This window comes from Pieris napi, chromosome 2 (assembly GCF_905475465.1).
Source record: "Pieris napi chromosome 2, ilPieNapi1.2, whole genome shotgun sequence".
Classification (NCBI taxonomy): domain Eukaryota; kingdom Metazoa; phylum Arthropoda; class Insecta; order Lepidoptera; family Pieridae; genus Pieris; species Pieris napi.
Window position 1 is genome coordinate 2,005,290 of NC_062235.1, and position 25,195 is coordinate 2,030,484.

The 25,195-nt window shown below is 31.8% G+C and overlaps 3 protein-coding genes across 7 annotated transcripts in view; 1 reads left to right on the forward strand and 2 right to left on the reverse strand.

Annotated features, from left to right (window-relative positions):
• Positions 1-283: 283 nt before the first annotated feature.
• Positions 284-2,998, reverse strand: LOC125062692 (ras-related protein Rab-43). The gene is made up of 4 exons (XM_047668770.1): positions 2,577-2,998; positions 2,302-2,386; positions 1,432-1,688; positions 284-923 (listed from the first exon to the last, which is right to left on the reverse strand). The coding sequence occupies exons 1-4, from the start codon at positions 2,784-2,786 to the stop codon at positions 825-827; spliced, it is 651 nt and encodes a 216-aa protein (XP_047524726.1). The 5' UTR covers positions 2,787-2,998; the 3' UTR covers positions 284-824.
• Positions 2,999-8,355: 5,357 nt separating this feature from the next.
• LOC125061816 (putative GPI-anchor transamidase) lies at positions 8,356-12,644 on the forward strand. Its single transcript, XM_047667430.1, has 7 exons — positions 8,356-8,637; positions 8,710-8,988; positions 9,228-9,436; positions 9,678-9,795; positions 10,079-10,189; positions 10,545-10,717; positions 12,544-12,644. The coding sequence occupies exons 1-7, from the start codon at positions 8,563-8,565 to the stop codon at positions 12,617-12,619; spliced, it is 1,041 nt and encodes a 346-aa protein (XP_047523386.1). The 5' UTR covers positions 8,356-8,562; the 3' UTR covers positions 12,620-12,644.
• Positions 12,645-13,070: 426 nt separating this feature from the next.
• The window catches only part of LOC125059540 (carbohydrate sulfotransferase 11-like), a 48,325-nt gene continuing 36,200 nt past the window's right edge, over positions 13,071-25,195 (reverse strand). For all 5 annotated transcript variants that reach the window (XM_047664023.1, XM_047664006.1, XM_047664014.1 and 2 more), the window contains 5 exons: positions 21,865-22,052; positions 18,870-19,167; positions 17,182-17,361; positions 15,937-16,094; positions 13,071-15,418 (listed from right to left, as the gene is read on the reverse strand). In XM_047664023.1, coding sequence (XP_047519979.1) covers positions 15,340-15,418; positions 15,937-16,094; positions 17,182-17,361; positions 18,870-19,167; positions 21,865-22,052 — 903 coding nt within the window. In that variant the 3' untranslated portion in view covers positions 13,071-15,339. The remainder of the gene's footprint in view (positions 15,419-15,936; positions 16,095-17,181; positions 17,362-18,869; positions 19,168-21,864; positions 22,053-25,195) is intronic.

Below are 25,195 nucleotides of genomic sequence, written 5' to 3' on the forward strand. Positions count from 1 at the left end.
AAACATTGTCTATGAGGCAGAACTTGTTAAAATTAGGGCGAAAATATAGCATGTATAACTCAGGGATCATGTAACCATAAATGTAAAAAAATCTTTTTATTTTTAATTATAGAAAAATTAATAAACATTTTAAAGTAGGTCAATCATGTATTTTTTTTGGTTTTAATATGATTATTATTCTGTAAATTATATCATTTCTTTTATAAAAGGAGGTTATTTTAACCCTTTATTTGAACAGGACATAACAGCAAAGCCTGTGGTCATTCATGCGTTATGAAGAAAAATTAAATAAAAAAAAAACATTTTACGAACGTCATTTTTTGTTAATTAAAGTGAAAGAAAAACAGTGACAGTGAATCATGATTTGATTTAATTAACGTGAATTTCGAATTTACCTAATCTGTTTTTGGTACTAATTAGATTAAAATGGCTTCTCAGGTCAAACTAAAAGCAACTAATACTAATATGCCACTAATACTAGAACTTTACAACTTTATCTTATATAGATTTGGCATGTATTTGTGACAAATTAACAGATCTTCATAGCCAAGATTAATTTATAATTAAGAAATAAAAAACAAAAGATTTTGTTCACACTAGTCTCGGGAACTACCTACTGGTTTGATAAGGAATTTTTTAACGTTGGATAGTCCATAGAGCACGGCTATATAACATCAGGTGACAGGTTTCTTCGACATGGGAGTTTTAATATAACTAATAAAATTGTCCAGTTAACAATTTCATTATCAAACCTATAACGGTTTGAAAGACTTAGACATAGAAATTAACACAATTTAAATATTGTTCATATATACAAATATTAACTAAGAACGGCAAGGTTGACACCGACTCACAGAATGACTTTCTCCGAGTACAACAGCATCATTGTCAGCGGGTGGGCCTTCGCTGCTATCATGTTGACGCTGAAAACGACAAGTTTTATCTTAATATTTCCTGTCTGTTTATCAAGGCAATAAATTTGAGTGTATCACCATGTCATGACAAACTTATAAATAGATATTATAGAGGTAATACTAAATTTTTTATTATTTATATAAACAAATTTAAATAAAAAATGTAAAGTTAAATATTAAATGTAAAGTTTTGACATAAACCAAAGATAGATTCTAAAAATCTTATTAGAGTTACATGTATACTAGGACAGATCATAATTCATTAGATTAAGAGTTACTTAATAATTTAGTTCAATTAAAGGTTCTGAGACATACTTGAAATAATTGTTAATTAGTTTAGTATACATTGTTTAAATGCCGCATTTAGCTTATACTGTAAGTAAAAAATATCATACCTATACATTATTATATATTATTATTTTTATAGAATAAGTGTTAGAGGACATATTTCAGGATAATTAAAAATGAAATTGATATTAAAAATTTAATGTTGAAATTATACTAATGAATTAATTACCTTCAATTCTGTGGCTAAGCTTCGGAAAGTGTCTTCAACATTAGTATTGTCTTTAGCAGAGGTCTCCATAACAAACATAATCTCTGGAACATAACGGCAGAAAGACTTAGGCTCTTCAGCTTCAACCTCGCGTTGATCTGCCAGATCACACTTATTTCCAATTAAAGAGACTATGACATTTGATGATGTATACCTTCTAACTTCTTCTATCCATTTCTTTAGAGACAAAAATGTTGATCTCTTTGTTATGTCGTACACTGAAATATATATTACAATTCATAAGTCTGGGAATCATTGACTTAGTTAATCATTGATTAATTGAATCTAGCAAATAATACTATAAAAAAAGGGTGTGGATGATACATTTGATTAACTAATAAAATACATCAATTTTCAGAATTAGTTGCAGAGGTTCCACCCCACCCCTATATAAAAAAATTGATATTCACAGTATGTACAAATTGTACTTATGGGACAAATGTTATAATATCTTGTATGATTTTTATTATGTTCTAATTTTAAAATGAATTTTAAAAAATCTGATATTTGTTTGAACCAACATTTTGAAACAAACAATAAATCCAAGAAAAAAAAAGAAGCGCTGTGCTCTTGCTAAATTGAGCAAGGGAAATGTATTAAATTGTCTTGTAAATTCAGTTCAACAATAACATATTTTGTTTACATTTGTATTGTTATTCATAATAACAGTAAACTCTTAAACAGAGGTGTGTAAGAGGAAATTCCAACTAAGTTAGGGAAAAGCTCTATATTATCAAATACATATCTAATATCACTTCAGAATTGATTAAATAAAAGGGTATACTTGTGTCTTTTGCAACTACATTGATTATGTAGGGGGGAGTATCATACCTATTATTACTCCATTGGCTGAACGATAATAACTCTGAGTAATAGTCCTAAATCTTTCCTGTCCTGCTGTATCCCATATCTGCAGCTAAAAATATTCTATATTAAATCTCTGTAAAAATAGAAAAAAATCTACTATTGTTCATAATATTTTATGTGCCATGTATAATTTTATTAGGGACATCTTTAATTTAAATACATAGTTGGATTAGACATTCAATCATTTTAGGGGAATAAATTTATGAAATATTTGTCAACAATAGAAGAATTTCTATTACCTTGACCTTCTTTCCATCAACTAATAAAGTTTTCATCGAGAAATCTACGCCTATTGTATTTCCATGCCGTTCTATGAAGTTTCCGGATTTTAAACGCTGTACAATACATGTCTTCCCTGTTCCGCAGTCACCAATAAGAACTATTTTAAATAAATAATCAAACTGATCGTCTGGTACACTCATTAAAGTATTTGGATTCCGGTTGCTCATGTTTTTATTTATAAAAAATATATAACGAAATAATAAATTGAACACAATGCACAGAACAATAGGGATCTATCTTTGGAGATAAGATTAGGGTTCCTGCTATTAAAAATTCCAATAAAATTTAGGGATAAAATATTTTAATTGTATGACCGTGAAACTAAAACGGAAGAAATCGAATCTGCTTGCCAATGCCAAGGGGAGCCCGGAGCACTGGCCACTGACTGAAGGAAGGGGCGAGGAAGCCGCCTCCAAAATTGACAATTGACAAATCGTCGAATACATAAAACTTTTATAGTCTCTAGAACGCGCTAGGTTTGACTTTTATTTCAAGTCTGCTGACTGCTGTCTGTTTAAAAAAAAAAAAAAAAAAAAAAATGGATTCTGGCGGGAACCTTGAAAAAGCGCGGTTGTCTTTAAACTTTAATTTTATTTTTTTTCTATAAATAGTGATTTTTTTATAGTTAAAGTGATTTTAAATATTGCTATTAGCTGCTGAAAAGCACAATAGCAATGGAGGTAAACGAGGGGGGCGGGTCTCACCCGCCCGCCTCAATAAAACGGCCAAGGCCTACGGATGAAGGAGGAGGCGTAGGCGCTGGACGATCGGACTGCGGCGATGAGCGAGATGCGTATCTGCCCTATTACAAACCGAACTACAAAAGACTTTATCCGGAAAACTCAACCAACACAGACTTTAAAGTGTATGTGGAATCCACAAACGACGATAGATTGGGCAACAAGAGCCCTATATATTTAAATCATATTTTCGCAATGGACATAAAAGGTGTGACGGGCATTCAGAGGGTGAATGCCAATAAAATAGCAGTACTATTCAAGCAGTATAATACGGCAAATAATTTTATTAACAATACCACTTTTCTGACAAAATATGACATGAAGGCGTTCATACCGGCAGCGCAAATTGAAAAAACCGGCATAATTAGATTTGTTCCAGCGAACATCTCTAACAAAGAACTATATACTAGACTTTCTTCAATATATGAAATAGTGGCAATAAGAAGGTTTACAAAGAAGGTAGGACAAGAGCGCATTGCATTGCAAACTGTAAGCATCACTTTCTTATCTAATGTACTGCCTAATAATGTACAATACGATCTATTCTCGTACAGAGTTTTCGAATACATTCCACCTTTACTACAGTGCTATAGGTGTTTTAAATTTAATCATTCAGCTAAGATTTGTAATGGGAAACAAAGATGTAGTATTTGCGGAGGTGAACACTTGTATAAGCAATGTGATAAACCAACTGAGATCAGCTGCATAAATTGCAGTGGGCCTCATCTTGCGATTTCTAGATTATGTCCTATCAAAATAAAGAAGATTAGTGAAAAGAAAAGCAACATTTCTTATGCAAGTGTTGCCTTAACAAAACAAGTTACCACCAATGAAACAGATTTCCCTCCACTCCCTCCACCAAAACCACAACTTGTAAATAGTAATGTTATTGTAAATAAGTCTCTAAATATCTCTGCAAATAAGTCGGATGTAAATAAAGTTAAAATAGTCCCTTCTAAGGACCTTAAAAATCTAATAATTTCCAACAACGATGTACTTATGGCCCTAGTGCAGACGTTGGTGGAATTAGCCAATAAAGATGACAGTACACCCACGAATATGAAAACTATAAAAGATGCATTATTAAAAAATTTAACATAATGGATTGTGTAGGGCCTAGTTCTACACAATCCAAGCTACGTATTGTTCAGTTTAATATTCAAAGTGCAAATAGTAAAAAACCTTTATTAATTCAATTTTTAAAACAACAAAATATTGATATTTGCCTTCTAAATGAGACATGGTTTAAAGATAATAATTTTAAAATACCAGGATATAATATTTACAACAAAAATTCAAACAATGCACATAATGGAGTTGCAATACTAATAAAACCATACCTTAAGTATAATATATTAAATACTAGATTTTATGAAGATATACAAACAGTTGGTGTATCTGTATCAACTGGACATAGTAATTTAACAATTCTCTGTATATACTGTCCACCTTCAAGTGGGCGTATACGATTTAATAGACTCCGTTACATTATTAATGATTTACCAAAGCCCATATTTATGAGTGGTGACTTTAATGCTCATCATATTGCATTTGGTTGTCAGTCAACCAAAAGTAGAGGTCAGGAGTTATTTAATTTAATTGATGACTTAGATTTGTGTATTTTAAATGATGGTAGACCTACAACCTTAAATCGCCCTAGACAATCTGCTTCTGCCATTGATGTAAGCTTCATTAGTGGCAGCCTCGCACCACTATGTGAATGGTCTGTACATGATGATACAATGGGAAGTTACCATTATCCAACAATAACAGAGATTTCATTAGATATAGATAAATATCATCTCAATTCCCCTATAGATACGTTTATATATAAAAGAGCTGACTGGGAAACATACACAGATCTTTCAAAAACAATGTTTAATGATTTGATACTTCAATCACATGATCCTATTTCAACATATAATAATTTCTGTTCTCATTTAGATACTCTTAAAGAAATGTCAATTCCAAAGCTCACTAAAACAAATACTTTCATAAGCAGACCACCATCTCCTTGGTGGAATTGTATATGTGAACAAAGTGTTATTGCTTCATATAATGCACTAAAACTATATAGAAAAGAACCTACTATTGAAAATTATATTAATTACAAAAGAAAAGATGCCCAGAAAAAGAGAACAATTTCAGAACAGAAAAAAATTGGATGGAATAACTTATGTAACACTTTTAATAGAAATACTCACATAAGTAAAATTTGGAATTTATTAAAAATGTTCAAAGGCATAAGACCTAAGAATAAATCATATACAGATGTGTTTATATCTCCACTCTTGGATAAATTATCAGATAATAGCAACTTAATTGAAGTAGATCAACTGAACATTGTTTTTGAAATCAACAATGATAACCCAAATTCAAAATTTTTACTGGATCCATTTTCATGGTCTGAATTTTTAACAAGTTTGCAGTCTAGACGAAATACAACTCCTGGCTTAGATGATTATCCTTACATTGTAATTAAAAACTTAGATGTTTCTGCCCAAAAGTTGTTTCTTAACATCCTCAATTTGCTTTGGAGTAATAAATCTATTCCACAGTCATGGAAAACACAATGTGTTGTCCCAATACTTAAGCCCGACAAATGTCCTGAGTTTGCTAGTTCTTATAGACCAATTTCCTTGTCATCCTGTCTTGGTAAAATATTCGAAAATATGGTGAAAGTCCGTCTTGATTGGTATGTTGAATCTAAGTGTTTCATTCCACCTATACAATTTGGCTTCCGTAGAGGGCGTAGTAGTGCAGACAGTTTCACCTCTTTAATCTCTGACCTGAAAAATGCAAAACATAGAAAATTAAACACAGTTTGCGTATTCCTAGACGTTCAAAGTGCTTTTGACAGTGTTGATCCTGGTATACTAGTTCAAATCATGTCTAGGTTGGGTGTGCCCGGGCACTTATGTAAGTGGATTTTTAATTTTTTGAACAACAGAACAATCTATGCTAGGCATAACAATATTCTATATGGACCCAAATGTGCCTCGAGAGGTACAATGCAGGGTGCCACACTATCTCCATTACTGTACAATATATACACAAGTGAAATTTGTAAATATGTAAATAATAGGAATGTAAATATTTTACAATTTGCTGATGACATTGTTTTATACAGTAGTAATTACAACTTAGAGATTGCAATAGATAATATGAACAAATCCTTATTTCAACTATTACAATATTATAATTATCGTTTACATTTAAAAATTAACCCATCTAAAAGTAGTGTTATGTTTTTTGGCAATGAAGCCTCAAATTCAAATATTATTTACAATAATGAAATTATAAATAGAGTCACTTCAAAGAAATTTTTAGGAATAATACTAGACCCAAAACTAACTTTTGAAGAACATATTAAATATATATCCAAAAATGCTCACAGAGGACTAAATGTTATGAGATCACTTTGTGGTGTAACATGGGGTGCAGACCCAAAAATATTGTCAATATTGTATAAAAGTATTGTTAGAAGTCACTTAGATTATAGCTCACTCGCTTATATGAATAGTTCTCATGTAAATAAATTAGACATATTGCAGAATAAGGCTTTAAGAATAATATCTGGTGCTATGTGCTCAACTCCCATAAGGGCCATCGAAGTTGAGACAAAAGTGATGCCTTTGATTTTGAGGCGAATCTTACTTGCTGAAAGATACTGTCTCAAATTAATAGCATCAAACAACACTCAAGTAATAAACAAAATTGTACCTTATATAGATAGATCCCCAAGAATACCGTTAACAACAGCACAAGGTCTAATATGTGGTAATTCTCCAACAATGTCCGATATATTTCTGGAAATAGACAATAGTTTTTCTAAAGTTAGAAAACAGTGTCCATGGCCATGTTACTCTTTCTCTTATCAGTGTATTTCACATCCAATTAATATAGTCCAACAGACAATAAACAATAATTCAGAAATGCTTCAATTTTTGGAGGAAAATACAATGTACTATGTTATCTACACTGATGGGAGCAAAGCAAGTGATTATGTACATGCTGCTCTATATGATCCACAAGCAAAATTTTCTTCAAGTTTTATTCTGCATGAACCCTGCTCTATATTTACGGCAGAGGCATATGCAGTGTATCAGGCATTAATGCGTATTCACGAAATCAATAATATTAAATATTTTTTAATAATTTCTGATTCCTTGAGTTTGATAACAGCTTTAACTACCCTTACAGTTAAATTCAAGTCTAATTATATCCTTTACTTCATTAAACAAATAATTCAACAATATCACAATAACAATATTCAAATTTTCTTTCTATGGGTACCTTCCCACAAAGGTATCTCTGGCAATGAAATGGCTGATAAAACTGCATATGAAGGAGTTAATGCTGTTGACGTTAGAAATACAATGAATGTTCCTATGTCCGATTACTTGCAATGTATTGACCAGAATATTCAAAATTTGTGGTTAGAAATGTGGAAGAAAGATCAAGATACGAAAGGAAAATGGTATGGAAGCATACAAGTAGACTTACCTGCAAGACCTTGGTATCATCGTATGCAAGATGCTCCTCGAGACTTTATTACTATCATAAATAGACTGCGTTTTGGTCATAATACTGCACCGTCACACCTTGCTCGACTCGGCATTATTGCGAATAAAAGTTAAAACATGTTCACATTGTAATTCAAGTGATGGAACTGTGGAACACATTATCTTCGATTGTCAAAAATTTTTGATCGACAGACTAGTGTTGGCCAGTGGACTTAGTGATGTTGAAAATAAGTGTGATTTATTGTCCCGCCCGCCGCCTTTAAAAGAATTGTTACAAGACGAACTTACTTATAAGCACATCTACAATTACATAAAAAATACAATAAAAACAATTTAATGGAATGTGCTCATAGGCGTAACATTACGTCTATGAAAATTAAGAGTTGACCTAAAGGTTGTACATGCCAGGTCATAGAATCCCAAAAAAAAAAAAAAAAAAATGTTTAAAAAATCTAATTACCAAATACACCAAAACTCAAAAGCAATTCACGTATATTTTTTTTATTATATCATTGATGTTATATTATTTTTCAATAAATAAATTCAATTTGAGGATTATCGGCTCGTAGTCGTTTTAAAGCCAAATAATTTAATCCTATGAGTGTGTTTAGATCATACATCAAATTACAAGTTATGTACCATAACACCAGTTAAAAAGAGTTACACATAAATCTTCAATGATGTTTGCAAAAGATATTCTGCAATGCACATTGTTATTTGTTTCTATCCTTATTTACAGTGAAGCAATAGATGTAAGTTGATAGATAATATCTGCTGAGTTATTTATTTTACGAATCCATTATCTAATAAAAAAAATCGCTTAGATTCCAGAGAAGTTTCAGAAGTCCAATCACACGAATAATTGGGCTGTTCTCGTAGACACATCGCGATTTTGGTTCAACTACAGGCATGTCGCTAACGTACTATCAATATACCGGAGTGTAAAGAGATTAGGAATTCCTGACAGCCAGATAATACTCATGATATCAGATGATATGGCCTGCAATCCTCGAAATCCGCGTCCAGCCACAATTTTCAATAATGCTCATGAACAAATCAATGTATATGGTGATGATGTAGAAGTTGACTATCGTGGATATGAGGTAAAAATAATTAAGTGAACAAATTTACAGAGCCCATGTTACAGATATTTATAAACAATACTTTGGATACATATTTTGTTAATTGTTTGCCCCATATTGGTATTAAACAGTAACTTTTGTATATTAAACTCTCAATTTTGAAAGAGATTTTTGCTTATAATCTGTTTATTCACTGTTTTAAAGGATATTTTTTAAGCTGATAATTCTTGCTTACCTCAGTTACCAAAAAAAACTTTTAGGTTTCTGTAGAAAATTTTGTGAGATTGCTAACTGGAAGGGTTCCACCAGACACCCCGAGATCCAAGCGTCTCCTTACCGATGAAGGTAGCAATATCTTGATATACTTAACTGGTCATGGTGGTGATGGTTTTCTGAAGTTCCAAGATTCAGAAGAGATAACTAGTCAGGAATTAGCTGATGCACTTGAACAAATGTGGCAGAAAAGAAGGTATACTGGTTAAATAAGTTATATTAATAGAAACTCCCTTAATCTTTCTATTAATAAATTGGTAAGATAATTTGTGAATTTCTTTCATATTATGTGTCAGTTTTGTTCAATACTTTGATCAGTGGATCCTGTCCATTACCTGTGATTAGTAATGCAGTTTACTAGAACTTTTTCCATAATTGAAGGTGATTTTTTACTTTCTTTTTGAATTAAACTTAAGTGATATTATTTTGTATTTCAGATATAATGAAATATTTTTTATAATAGACACCTGCCAGGCGTCTTCAATGTATGAAAAGTTCTATTCACCTAATATTCTTGCCACAGCCAGCAGTTTAGTAGGAGAAGACTCTCTTTCTGTAAGTTTGTGATATATTTACTTTTTGGCTGGATTGCAATATTTTTTAAACTAAGGACTTCTGAGCCAATAATACTTTATAAAAAATAGTCATGATACCTGTATCACTTGAGACATTTAGTTTGTAATTACAATTACCTTCTCTACTTAGAAATCCATAACATTTTATTAGTTACCACCAAAAATTTTTTTTTTTAAAGTGTCGCTAGAATGACAAGGGCAAAGCACTCAATAGCTAAAATTTGATGCTTAAGATTAATGTATGATCTATAATACCTTTACAGCATCATGTGGATTCAGCAATTGGTGTGTATATTATAGACAGATATACATATTATGTACTAGAGTTCCTGGAAAATGTTCATCCTAACAGCAAGAAGAGTATGTCAGAATTTGTAAGTTTCTCATATATATGTAATAATTATTTTTTAAATTAGAAAAAAAATTATAGCTTTGTGGTTTGTTAAATTAATATTTCTTATGTATTGTAAAAGACTGTACTTTATAAGAAAAACAGTCCTTGTAACTTATTTGTTATTTACATGTAGCATACAATTAAATTAAAAAATTTGAGCACTGTTAGCCTTGTGCCTAAGCAAGAGCAACTCAACCCTTGGGTTGTGTGTTTGAATCACAACCGTGCAAACCAGAATCTCTTAAATCCAAAATTGATATGTGTCAGGCACAGAAGGCCGATCACCTACTGGCCCTTTAAGATAAGGAAATCGCAATATTTTTTTTGTTTTGCAGCTGGCTGTCTGTCCTAAACATGCTTGCATATCTACTGTTGGTGTTAGAAGAGACTTATTTAAACGGGACCCAAATAAAGTGCCGATCACAGACTTTTTTGGATCTGTCAGACCAGTCATTATAACCACAGATTCTATAGATATTATTGATATACCAAAGAGGAAAAATTATGTGTAAGTATATTTTTTATCTAGAGTCTAGTTCCGGCTGTCAAAGCACGCACACGTGGTGGTGGTCGCTCCAGACGAAAACTCAACAAAAATACAGAAAAACTAGGAAAAACGTAGTGTACTATCACAAAATAGGTTAAAAGTAATAGTGGCATTTCTTTTAAATATAAAACATTGTGTGAAGTGACGCATTAAACATTAAGATCTTGTGTTAAACTCGTGAAACTTTGAAGGTTATTTGAGCCGACATAATACTTTGACAATCAATATTAGTTAAAGTGACACTATTGATATATACCAAATTGTGGCCATAATTAAAAAGTACAAGCTACCAACGACTAAGTTCCGATTCGTGATCGTAAAGAATGGATCATCATAATCTTATAGCACTTTTTGATGACATGAAGATAGAAATGCAAAAACAATCGAATTTAATTATGCAAAAAATGGAGGAGAAACTAAACCCTTTAGTAAAAGCAATAACAGACTTGAAATCCGAAAACAAGAACCTACGCGAGAAAATTGATAATTTAGAGCGCGAAAACCGTAAAAATAATATTATAGCCTTTGGATTTAAAGAGGAAGAGATCTCAAAACAAAATCTAATAGAAATAGTCACTGAAATGATTCGATCAAAAATAAATATAGATATCGGCCATAACGACATCAATAATATATACCGCCTAGGAAAAAAGGGGGTAGATAACGAAAAACCAAGACCTGTTATCATCTCTCTTTTACATGCTTGGAAAAAAGAACAAATCATGAGAAATAAGAAAAAGCTGCCCGGAATCTATTTAAATGAAGACTATCCTAAAAATGTACTAACTAAAAGAAGGGAACTCCAACAACAGTTGATAGAAGAAAGACAGAAGGGAAAGTATGCAGTATTGAAATATGACAAACTCATCATACGGGATAGCATACAAACAAAAGAGAAACGCAAACGCGAGCGTTCTATGTCAATTTCACCACCAAAATACGCCCAAAAGAGCAATTTGCAACCCACAGCAACAACAAAAGCAAGCAGGTCAAACGCCTTTGACATGATGCGAGGAAGAAGTAACTCTCTCACCACCCCTACCCTCACATCAAAACAAACATAGGAACTCGACAGCCGGATAAACAATAAAAAAAGAACATAAAAAGATAAGTAAAACATTTAGAAAAACATTCCCCAATCCGGCTGGTCCCCGTGGGGAATCAGACCAAAACCCTCTAGCAACAAACAAAAAAACAAACAAGAGTGTTGAAAATTGGAACTTACAACGTGAGAACTTTAGCATCAACAGAAAAATTGATAGAACTTGTGCACTCATTGAAAAATATTCAAATAGATATATTAGGATTAGCGCGGCTAGAGGAGGCCTATACCCAAGAAGGGATCCATACCTAGGAAAATAAAATATGGTACTAATAATTCTAACATTTATTTCAATATTAAATTACTAAATAATATTACATATACTGTATTACTAACCACATTAACACAAAATTTTTAGTTTAGTTGTATTAGCATGAAATGTAAATGGTATGGAACGAAATAAAGGCTTTATTATTATTTATTATTATTATTTATTATATTTTTTATCTGTAATAGGATTTATATATGAAAAATTTAATACCTTATACATATATCAAAAACCAGGTGAATGTTATATTGTCATGGGAAATTTTAAATGAATTTTGATTAGGTATATATGTTTTTTACTTACAAAAGATTGTTACGTTTTCAAATTTATTTTGACTTTGAAATATTGTATGTTTTCGAAAAGCGCTGTATATTGTCTATGGATTATAAAAGGTTTATACAATTTTTATTGTTTTAGAAACACCACACAAACACCGGAGAAGCGAGCATATTTACCACAGTTTCCGGTTCATTTAATACAAAATACTGTTTAGAATAGTAAATAAATAATTAATAAAATATCGTGTTTTATTTTAAAATCGTTCCGATGTTTTTAAATAAGATTAGAGGAATGGTGATAAGTTAGATGTATATTACAAAATTTAGTATTTTTGATACAATTAAATTTAACATCAATTTAAATTCTTGTATCCCGATAGGATTTCCTGCAGTTTTTTTGGTATCTCATCACCATCTTTTAAGTAATTTTATGAAAGATAATAATAATAATAAATCTTTTATTTGCCAAGATAGTGGTACAATTAGATCGAACAACAAGAAAAATCCGCACAATCAGCCATATATAAATAGGCATGCAAATGTCATATAAATTTTTTTCAATGTCATATAATAAGAACATTAACACAATGTCATAATAAGAAGTTAATGTCATTTATAATTGTTAAACGTATGGAGATGTTTAGTTTTAGGAAATAAAAAACAAACTATTTATTATTATTTATTTCTCTATACTAAGAATAAAATCTTATTTAACATCAACATAACACAACCTTCCCTAATGGGAGCTAACGCGGCAACAAGTACATAATATGCACGTCTCATTCTGATATGAGATCAAATTCTAAAGGACTATAGCACCATTCCAGTTTCTTCATAGGCCATGTTTTGGTCTATTCCTTCCAACTAGATCTAAGACTTCCAAGGTAACTTGAATTATTATACATAAATGCGAAAGAAAGAGCTATCTGTAATTTACAAGAATTAAAAACTGGCTGATATATAAAAAACAAAACTGATATTACAAAATTGTAGTATTTTAGTTTTAAAATGACAGTCCTTTTCGTTAAATAATGTCACTAGATGGCGTTGTACCAACTTTGTTCAAGACTATGTTGTGTGAATATCAAATAAAATGTATTTATACAAGCTCACTTTGGGAGACATTCTGTGATAATAAAGTATTACATGAAACATTATATTACATTTTTGTTACAATAAATATTCGTTAAAGAATTTTTTGTTCTAAAGTCTATGACAATTTACATCTAAACATTTTAGGAAGAACTTATTTAGATAACAATTAATCTCGAAATTTGATTTATCAGAGTAATAATAGTTCAATATAGACTAGTTTGGTGGGTAGATATAATAAGCTCTAAACAACATCTGAAGTACTAAAACTGTGTCAATGACATATTTTGCTAAATATGTATATTATTTATTACATACATAGTACTACTATGTAAGAAATATTTCCTACGAAAATTTATACCACAATCAATCAAATTTGTAAAAAGTAACAAAATTCATTATAAAATACGAACGTTTGTATATTCTGTGGCATATAATTGAATGAATCTTCACAATCTATCGAGCTCATATAAGACAGAAAAAAAGGTGACAATTTGCAGAATACGCCATTAAAATTTGATACTTTTCTGTCCTTATTTCGTGATAAAAAAGATTTTGAGAGGATTAATTGACTATTTTGAAACAGTATACCTGTTGATTGTATTTACAATAATTAAGCCGTAACTTATAAAAATAATGTCATTCCGTTTAATTTTGTGCGCTATTTCTGATGTATAGACCATACAATATAAGATAATAATATAAATTACATTTATAATAAATTAATTATTAGCTGTTCATAAATAAACTAGGACAATCTATTTTTTAATTGTCTATCGTGTAATTAATATTTATGAGATTGACACTAATTAATATATTATTTTATTTATAAAGCACTAACTCCGATTCGTATTTCAAAACATTTTCAACTCTTATATAGCCATATCCCATAGACAATAACTCATTTGACACTTCTTTAAAAAAGATTTAGGCTTGACGTTTTGAAATACGATAGTCTTCTTACAAAAAATTTCATATATGTATTGTACTTTTATAATGTAACATTCATTTAAATATTTTATGTAACATATTTTAAATGCAAGGTGATATGATTTAATATTGCTCTCCTTTTCCCGGCATCGGTCAAAACAAGGGAAAATAATGGATGCCTTATATTTACCATACTTATTACTCCTAGTAATAATTTACTTGTTTTAATATTTTGAGTATCATTGCCATCATCTATTAGCTGCAAACGCTTTGGTACTACAGTTCTTACAGTAGTTGTAAGATATTCTAAGCTTTATTAAATGAATCGTGAATATTTAGACCCTTATCAAAGAAATTTTTACTAAAGTATCTGTCACCTTTCATCAGAGCGTAAACACAATTTGACAGAAAGAGACGGACTACTTTAGTAAAAAGGGTGTATTTAGATCGATTTAGTTTTATAATCAAAACTCGATTTTCGCCTTAGTAATTAGGGTATCTAGGTATCGCTTATTATAAACTTAAATAAATCTATCAAAGGGAAAACGATACTAACGTTTTTATAATCTTTGGATTTGCTACTTATTTAAGTATTCTTACAAAAAACAGTTGAAATAAATAATATTTGTAACTATTCAGAGGTATTATATAGAAATTATTATAGTGAAATTAATGTCTGAATACTCAGATCACGAATACAGCTTGTAATATAGGTTTTTAGTATATTTCTAATAACAGAGTATAATTACTTTTAAGTATTCTGACGTTTGTTTATAGACGTCTAGTTGTCTATGACGTTTGCAATATAAGCGAGTATGCCCGTTATTTCAAATTAGAATTAGATTAACGAGATTCAAAGCGATCCTCCACTTCAGTCTTAGCCAATATACTGACCCTTGGTTTGGTTTCATATTCATCCATATGTGGTGCCTTCGCTGTGAATGATGTCATAATAATTTTGGATTGTATAGTTGAAGAGCTGGAAATCATATCTGAAAATAAAATTAAAACGTAATATAACTTCATTGATCAATAAATATATGTTCTATAGTATTACAATACTTCTCGTAGTGTACTAATACAATAAATATCAATACAATAATGTTTCATTGCTGTTTATACTAATCAACCATGATTGGGTTGGTTAATTAGTACCTACGTACGATTAGATTTAATGTTCATATGACGTATACCTTATAAACATTTTGAATTTTTCGACATATAATTCTCTAGCTTCAGAATTACCCTCCTGGTGCTGTTTATTGTATTAAAATTTGCGGGTTCACCCTTTTTGTTACTTTAAACACTATACAGAATATATAAAGAGCTTAACATCTCTTTGTTTTTTTTTTCAATTCATTTATCTGTGGTAGTGCACGTATAGCACATGTACCATAGATAAAGCATAGAGATAATTTTAAATGTTTAAAGTTAGTGCATAAACCATTTCTTTTACTTTTGTTGCCATCCTAATCCTACCATAAATCTATAATCTTATATTAAAACTTACCTGTATAAATTGTACAGCCCATCCAACTGCGAATTGCTGAGTCTCGAATAAAGATGGTTAATGTTATGCAGCGTGTTAGTGCCCTTGCCGCTGTTCCGCCACTCAGGCCTAACGATATCTTGTAGACGCGACATTTGTATTAAAAACCTTTGGTCCTCCTGCAATATAAAATTGAAAGCTATCAAACGATGATTGGTTCGAGGTGCCTAATCTCTATTGAGACCGGACGCAGGAAATATTATTGTGCATCAAAACGCACACTCTCTCATATCTAATAATTCTCGTTTTTTATGTAACAGGGGGGCGGGGGGCAAGCGGGCAGGAGGCTCACCTGATGTTTGGTGATACCGCCGCCCATAGACACACACATTGTCACAGGGCTCGCAAGTATAGTCTTTAAACTTTACTCAGCACAAATGTTCGACATGACCTGAATACAGTCAGTTGCGATTTACAAATGTTGGCTGTGAAGTTTTTGCTGCCCTCGCCTCTACAATTGTCATGTCCTAGATTTTTTTATTTTTCGTTGCAATAGCACGTAATATAATGGGTAACCAGTAGTAGGACTGGCAAGTATGGCTTGATATGAGAAGAGGAAAAACATTTTCTCCAATTTCGCTCGCACTCATAGTCTAAGCTGAGGGTGCAAAGATCTATTACTATCACTTTGATATCAGCGGAAGACGTCAAATGGTTTCCAAATATCAAATAATTGTATGAATAACATAATTAAAGTATACAAAAGTTAATGCTTGCTAAAGGCCCATATAATAACGATTCAACAGTACGTCAACCTTATTTGTAGAAGGGAACACGCAACTACCAAATACATTTGGCAAGCTCGTCAATAAAACGGTCGGTGGTCGATATTGGATCAAGGTATGACGTGTCTTATGTGATAACGAATAATCGAAAAGTATCTAATAAAAGCAACCTACAGCGCCCATAGTTTTTGTTATTGTTATTTAATTTATTACAGTTCACCACATCATATATAATGCTATATCGACAGTATATGTCTTGTCTTTTGTAAAATATATGACAATTATAGTAAACATATTAAATATGTACTTAATAAAAAATATTACACTTCCAGTTTTAGATTTTACTATTTTTTTTGCTGTTTTGCTTGAATTTTTTTGCTTTAAGCAGCAAAACATTGTATTGTTTATGATTACTTCCGTAACTCACAGTTTCGAGTGCTTTTCAGCAAAATAACTACATAAAAATGAATAGTAAACATACATCTAGGGTTTCAAACTTGAGAATTACGTCGAAGTTGAACTTGCATGGAGTGCAGAAACTCGTGTAGGGCGTCCAATGCATATCCAATGTTCGTTTGGCCTTCGTTTCATCCAAAACGTATGAGACAAACTCTTCGAATACCGGATATCTCTCCATTGGCGCTGGTTTTGATTCTGATGCCTGAAAGTACGAAACTTGTAATATTTTTATTTAAAAATACATGATGTTTGCTTTTGGATACTTTTGTTTACATCCAAAACTTGGTAAATGTTTTGAATACAGCTTCACTTCAGCTCAATTTTTTTTACATAATATTTTCATCACTCAGCAATGACCATGCAATAAAGTGGTTAAAGAGCATGCGCCACCACACTCCATAGAAATTAATTAAAACTTAATGTTTTGTGAAATGAATAAAAGAAAGTAAAAAATTTGACCCTATTTATTTAGCCACTGGGACCTGAGACAATATCATTTACTTTAAGGGGTCCAAAGCCATGTGCAAATTACAATTTATGCAAATTAAAAATAAAATAAAACGTTTGGTCTGTTCTTTATGGAAATAAGACATTGGCTAAGTTATCTAAATATTTGTTTATTTAATGCCCCGTTCTAGGAATCGTTTCCCGATGAAATATATTTACTCTAGTTGGCAGGCTTACAATGTTATAATTGTAAAGAGAATAATGATTATTAAAATAATATAAGATCTATCTGATCTATCTATCTAAGTTTTTTTAACAATCATTTTATGTACTTATATAAAATAGTTGAATAGATAATGTTTATCAAGCCTAGGCTTCAATCGTTTTTTTTTTCGCCAAAAAGCAATGCACACGAAGTTCCTTTTTACCCATTTTTATAAACACTCTTAATACTTTATCTCACAATAATACGACAGTCAAATTAAAACACTTGTCTTTTGAAGACACTATCTAAAAATCATATTAATTTAATACCAGTAGCGCCATCTATATGTCAGCCTATGAACTTTTCAGCCTACCTGTTATATATGACTAATGTAAGGAAAATACCAATACAGATTATGTTAATTTACGCAATAAAAATCTAGTTTATGTTTTAAACATTTCTCTATACTCTGATTTTTAATTCCGTAGAATTCTGACAGCTATCATTTTTTGACGTGTCAGAGATTAGAAACCATTTTGGCTGGGCTAATTTTTCAATTTCAATACGAGAACATCTGTGTCTATACATACATTGTATTTGTTAGTGAATGAATATAATTTATCAAGTGCTCACATTAAAAGTTCTGCGAGTGATAATTGCGTCCCTTTCCATCTCAAACAGTAAAAACGCACAAGTAAATGTAACATTTTTTTTAAAGGTTTACAAAACCTGGAATTAGTAGGCAGTGATGCCAGCTAAAAAATAAAATTAAGTAAGTAATTAAAGTTAATTCGATAAATTTTTCGTGATATTGAAATATTTGTTATTTTTGTATTAAATCAGTTGAGTAAGTAAATATTTAGATTTACCTTTTTGTAGGTGAATCATAAAAAATACGGGTAATTTTTGTCCCTTTTTCGGTGGAGAACTTTGTTAGTAGCAACACTTATGAAATATCAGAATTCTACGGAATGAAAAATCAGACAATAATGTATAAGCGTGATACCACCATTATCAAATACACCGTTATAACAAAAACATACACATAATAATTATACCTTTCGATACTTCTTAATGATCCTACGTCCCATTTTGTCATGGAACGACTTGGGCCACGCATGTACTATTTTGTCGTTGTACGCCGACGCCAATCGTTCTAACGGGTGCCTCACGATGAGAAACGTGATGGAGTCCCCCTGGGCCTTTCTAATCATCTCGACCGTTGGCCTCGCGTAACGTTTCCTGGCCAGTTCTAAAGGAACCTCTTTCGTTCTATTGAGAAATGCCGCGCTGTAATTCGCCATTAAATTAAAGTTGTACATCCACGATGTTGATGCCGCTTTGAATATGTTGCACCTGTAAAGGATTTGATATATTAGTGAATAATTTTTTATTTATTTATTTACACTTCATTAAAATAATTTAATAATAAGCTATCGCTGAATATGCCTAGAAGTATTAAGAATATCAAAAAAAATATAATTTTGTATATTCTTAATCATGACAAACAGGGACAAAATTTTTTGAAATATTTATTTATAAACACTTCGTTGCATGTACATAAATATAGTACAATTGACATAATTAAATAAAAAGGAGAGCAACTGGCGGCCTTATCGCTTTCGAGCGATCTCTTCCAGGCAAGTACTAATAATATTGTTACTGAATTAGCCGTTTTTTGACTAGGGATGATCGATGTTAGAAAAACATCGATATTGACATCGATGTTCGATATTTATCGAAAATTTATCGAAATTGCATTAATAATTGACAAAGAAATATAATACAGTGAAATGGTTCGAAATTTATTAAGAAACAGAACAATATTTCCATATTCCTATGTTTTTTATCAACTGACCTAATGAAAAGTAATTTTGATAGAGAAGAACCTTTTAATATATTTATTTGTTGATAAAGAGTAGTGAGGAAGTGTGAGAGAGAAAGAGCGAGCGAGACTACGAAGAACGAATTAAGGGAACGACCTGTGCGCAAAGAATGAATGAATACGTGTTCAAAATTTTAATAAACCTGACTTGTGGATGCGTTCGTAGAAGACATAATTTGTTTTTAAAGTTGCATTGGTCGTGCGGGATGCCGTGAGTTAACATCGATGTTACGATATTTTTGGTATAGCAACATCGCTGTCAAAACATCGATGTTTTTTCTTTCAACATCGATGATCATCGAGCATCCCTACTGCAGACTAAGCTCAGTTCGTATTTTCGTATCGTTCGAATGTTAGCCGCTTCCTGGCACGCAAGTTTTATAGCTGTATGGTAATACATTGGGGAAATTTGCCGGAAAATTTATTACGTTAAGTACCCGGGTGTGTCAGGTTGCACCCAAATTTAGTATTCTTTATTACAACACGCAAGTATTATATATACATACAAAGTATATGAGAGAGCGTTCAAGTAATACGTAACGAATTTTGGAGGTCCTTTTGTAAAACGTTACGATACGGGGCGGGGATTGAATTACGCGTTATTGTTAATATTATTTTCAACTTTCCAGTAGACACCACATAATGGTAACTTTTAGATATAAAGAGTCACTAGGTGGTCACGAAACGTTTTAATATACTTAGATACAGTATTGTACTTGGGTACAGAAAAACGTTACGGCGCGTTACATGGGGCGCGTTACGTCAATAATCTCCAAAAATTTCGAGACGTAATACTTGAACGACCTGACGACAACACCATTAGTAGCAAGAAATCCCTTAGTCGTGGGAGACGTAAGCTTTGAACAATGTGAGGAGTTTGATTACTTGAGCTCAATGATTAATGCCAAAAAAGTCAAAATCATTTATTTATATAGGTACACTTATGAACGTCAAAAAAGAAATATGCATTAAATACTGTTTTATTATTATAACTTTAATTACACGTTAATGGCTATTAATTATTATAATTTCCTATTTAATTCAACGGCTATTTTATTTTTAATGAGAGACATCCGTAAAACGAGGACTTAATTTAAACTGTGTGTATGAAGGTTAAACAGATTGTCCTTGTAATCAACTTGTTTGTATTACGACTTCGCTTGTGTGTGTTGCATACAGTTTGACAAAATATATCTCTTAAGGATTTACAGTTTTTTATGAATATGTATCACATTTATTGTATGCGTAGTTAAGTCAAAAATCATTTATTCATATAGGTAACACAATGTACACTTATGAACGTCAAAAAAGAAATGTACATGAAATGCTTCTAATTTTACATTTACTGCCAGTTCTCAAATCATGTCGTAGAACGGAAGAGAAGAACTGGCAATAAACTCTCCGCTACTCTTTTTAATCGCCAAGTTTTTTGTTTTACACAACGTTTGTATGGAGCTGCAAGTTGCAACCATTCAACCATAAATTATGGATAACGTTTTAATACGGAATCTGTATAAACACTTTGTAATAATATAAAATTACTAGCTGACCCGGCAAACGTTTATATTGCCATGTATATTATTTCTAGGAAACATTTTTTAGTTCTATAAAAATAACTATCTACAATAATAGAAAATAGGGATTGATCGTAGAGGGGTGAAAATCAAGGGTTGTATGTATTTTTTAATGCCATATCATAAAAAAAAGTTTTTTTCTAAATATTAAAAAAAAATAGGGGTGGACTACCCTTAATATTTAGGGGGATGAAAAAGAGAGTTGAAAAGAAAATAGATGTTGTTCGATTCTCAGACATACCCAATACACCTTCAAACAAAGTGTTTCATTTATTTCAACATCCCTCATTACCGCTGTTAACAGATATGTTGCAGAAAACCGCAAATAGATGGCGTTGTGTTCCATTTATTGAACGAATTGACAATTTGTTGAGATGTCAAAAGGTTATGTTATCGTTACGAAATGTTAAAACGAGTTATTTATACAACCAAGCTTGCTAAAAAGCGTGTGAAACGTGAATGAAAAAATGCTTTATGGGGTAATGCAGCTTGTAAGTAATTTATATGATACGAGAGTTAAGTTCGGTGGACTATACTTCTGTATAATTGCAACGAAGTGTAAATAAATAAATAAAATAAAGTGTTTGTACGTACCATATAACATGATACTGGCGGTTGATGAGGTATTCCCACGCATAAGCCTTCTGGCTGGAGCCGTCCAGACCAAGTCTAGAACATTCGCTCCTAAGAAACTCTCGCCTGGAATCCATCCGCGCACCGACTTCCAGAAACTTCTCACGCGAGAGAAGACCGTCATCGCGTGTGCCATTCTCAAACACGAACTGTAACAAATGAAATCCATACATAATTTATTGATTTTCACATCGAATGTTAAGCTATTCTTTGAATGCGTCGTACGTTAGAAGTACGGAATAAAATATCGATCTCGCGGGATCGGAATCTCGGGATCTCGTGCCATTTTTCGAGATCAAAAACTATATAGGTTGTCGGTACTAATAGGTTGTCGAAAACTATCCGAGATACTGAAAATACCGAGATCTCGCGAGATTATAGTTTTTAATCCGGCGAGATCTCGAATAAACGATCTCGATTCGAGATTGCATTCCTAATATCAAAACGACGGTTAGGTAGGGTTCCTCACTAGTCAATAAAGAGAAATTAAGAATAAAACAGACGTAGAAATGTGTCTCATCCATGGGTAAAATAATTCGTACTTACTAATTCAATAATAATAAGGAAATGGTATAGACTTTAGTATAAAAATAATTTGTATGGTTTTCGGAGATGTTGGGTTCAATGTCTGATATCATTATTAGTAATTTAGTGAAATCAATTTCTCGATTTTACCTTTACTAAAATAAAACCATGCATTTCGGTGTTATAAAATATGACTGTTCTTAGCAGTGGGCCTTTCAAAATGTTTTTTTTAAACGAGGGTGAGTTTAAAAACCTTCCTTGCGTTTTGAAATCACTTAGTGGGGAACAGTGCTATACGGAAATAAAACGTATTCTATCGAGGTTAAACACCTTTAAATATAAGAAAGAAGAATTTATAATTAGCCCGCCTAATTAATGACGAGACAATAAATCATATTTATAACGATGCCATTTTTAACATTAAGAAACAGTCAATTAATCTTCTTGGATTTAAAATTTATAATTGTTCATATATCAGATAAAAATATCTATAAGTATCATCATTATAAATAAAGATAGATACATATCTATGATACAAAAACATTCTGAAAAATATTAGGAAAATGTGTTTAAATTTAATGGAGTTAAGGGATATATACCTACTGTAGGGTTCTTTTTTTTTTATTGCTCTGGCAGGATTTGTGCATTAGCCAGCGTCAAGTATAGGATTTTTTATAATTCGTGCTTGTCTTTAGAAATTCGACCGTGTCTTCCATGTACGGTTTTAAGCACTCGCCCGGTACCGCACAACCCTCCCAAAGGCCGAGAACAAATTTAAATTAAATTAAAACTTGCCCTCGAACCGGGAATCGAACCCGGTACCCCTCACCTAGTAGCCACTTAATAAGACCGCTAGTCTATGAGGCCCCCAGGTTCTTTTTTATTAATAGTCATGAAATGTCACCTCTAACACATTTTTAAACACACTTTACAAAACAGCGGGACGCGCATAGCAGAGTAGACAGAAATGGCGGGACTTGGAGGAGGCCTTTCGCAAAACCACAGATATCAAAAAGTTAAGTGTTACATAGATAGACTAATAAATGTATTTGCCTAATGTATCCGCCAAAAGGCTATTGTTATAAACTACCTGACCCTGTGAGTTTCTTAACGCCTAACAGTCAATGAATGTTGTGTTAAATATCAGTTTATATGTATATGATTTTATAAAAGTAATACAATACATAAATATTACGTTCTTGACTATCATCGAATTGAAATACTCAACGTTACAATAAGCCTGATGTTGTATATTTAAGTAGCTACTTAAATATATTTATGTTGTGTAAACGAAGAAAAATATATCAAGCTTGATATATTTTTCTTCGTTTGCACAACATAAATTTCTGAACGCACGCTTTAATATTTGATAATTACGAGATTTTTTTCAATATAGTTGCCCCGTTTAAAAATAAAAGAAAAGTGTATAAAATGTTAAATATTAATTTTTAATGGTCACATAAACAATTTGCTAATTAAACACTTCTAGGTTAATTAACGTAAGTAAAAAATATTAAATTTTGCGAAGCGTGAATCGCGTTGCGTTTACACGAACAAATGTTAATATTTTTATTTGGAAAGTTTATTTTTAATTTGTATAATTGCTTTTTTGTTGATTTAATTTGAAACTATGATGAGCAGTGGCTTTAGCGTACGACTCTGAGGCGGTTCCTGGGGTCGTAGGTTCGATCCCCGGCTGTGCACCAATGGACTTTCTTTCTATGTGCGCATGAAACCCTTTATTTAACCCTTGCTCGTACGGTGAAGAGAAACATCGTGTGGAAACCGACATGTCTTAGACCCAAACGACGGCGTGTGTCAGGCACAGGAGGCTGATCACCTACTTGCTACTAAATCTGAGGCCCAGAACTAAAGAGGTCTTGACCGTAATCGGGCAAAACCCCATGATACCCCCAGAGAGAGAGAGAACCCCATTTTTTTTTATTGAACAGGACAGGGGGCTCCCCTGATCTTAAGTGATAGCGCCGCTCATGGACACTCAAGTCCAGAGGGCCAAAAGGCACGAGTTAAGAATTGGTACGCTCTTTTCTTGAAGGACCCTAAGTAAATTGGTTCGGAAATACTGCAGTGGGTTGGTTTATTTGCAAAGCTTTTAGTTGTCGAAACAATTTTACTGGGAAAACCCAAACAACCCAAAAGACAAAATGTGTAGGAAGTAAATCTTATGTCTAGACTAAAATATAACTCACATCATTAGCTTGTTACATTAAAAAGTATTACAGCCATAACATTGTCTAACGTCTAAAACTTTTAAATTTAACATATTGTTTCATAATCATACTAATACAATGTTATTAACCATTTTTAAGGTTTACAGACAGACCGACATAACATTTAATACTTAAGAAACGCACACACACAGAAACACACAAAATAATAACAATAAGCAATAAAAAAAAATATCAAAAAATTATAGAAAAATACACATTTTACGTGTGTAATGTGTGTGTGTTGTGGTTGTAACTGGCCTGGGCTCAGCATTATGCTGTGGAGCAGATGTGTTCCACAGTGCTGGTCATTCTGCCAGAAACCAAAACAGCTAGTTGGCGCCTCAGACTCAAAAAAATTAATAAAAACAATGTATTAATAATTAAAAAAAAAATTTTTCGTTTAGCCATTATTATTTTTACTAATTTGATATAATATATGAGTGCTAAGTATGACAATTGTATGCATATGAACTATGTAGATATCTCTAGGGAACAGCTACATTGCCCTTGCACTTATACAATTAATAAAATATATC

Excerpts from the sequence above, each read along its gene's own strand:
- LOC125061816 (XM_047667430.1), top strand. The coding sequence starts at position 8,563 with ATGATGTTTGCAAAAGATATTCTGCAATGCACATTGTTATTTGTTTCT. Across the intron at positions 9,437-9,677 it reads CAAATGTGGCAGAAAAGAAG|ATATAATGAAATATTTTTTA; the intron begins GTATACTGGTTA and ends TTTGTATTTCAG. Across the intron at positions 9,796-10,078 it reads TAGGAGAAGACTCTCTTTCT|CATCATGTGGATTCAGCAAT; the intron begins GTAAGTTTGTGA and ends ATACCTTTACAG.
- LOC125062692 (XM_047668770.1), bottom strand. The coding sequence starts at position 2,786 with ATGAGCAACCGGAATCCAAATACTTTAATGAGTGTACCAGACGATCAG. Across the intron at positions 2,387-2,576 it reads TTGATGGAAAGAAGGTCAAG|CTGCAGATATGGGATACAGC; the intron begins GTAATAGAAATT and ends GAATATTTTTAG. Across the intron at positions 1,689-2,301 it reads AGCCAATGGAGTAATAATAG|TGTACGACATAACAAAGAGA; the intron begins GTATGATACTCC and ends TATATATTTCAG.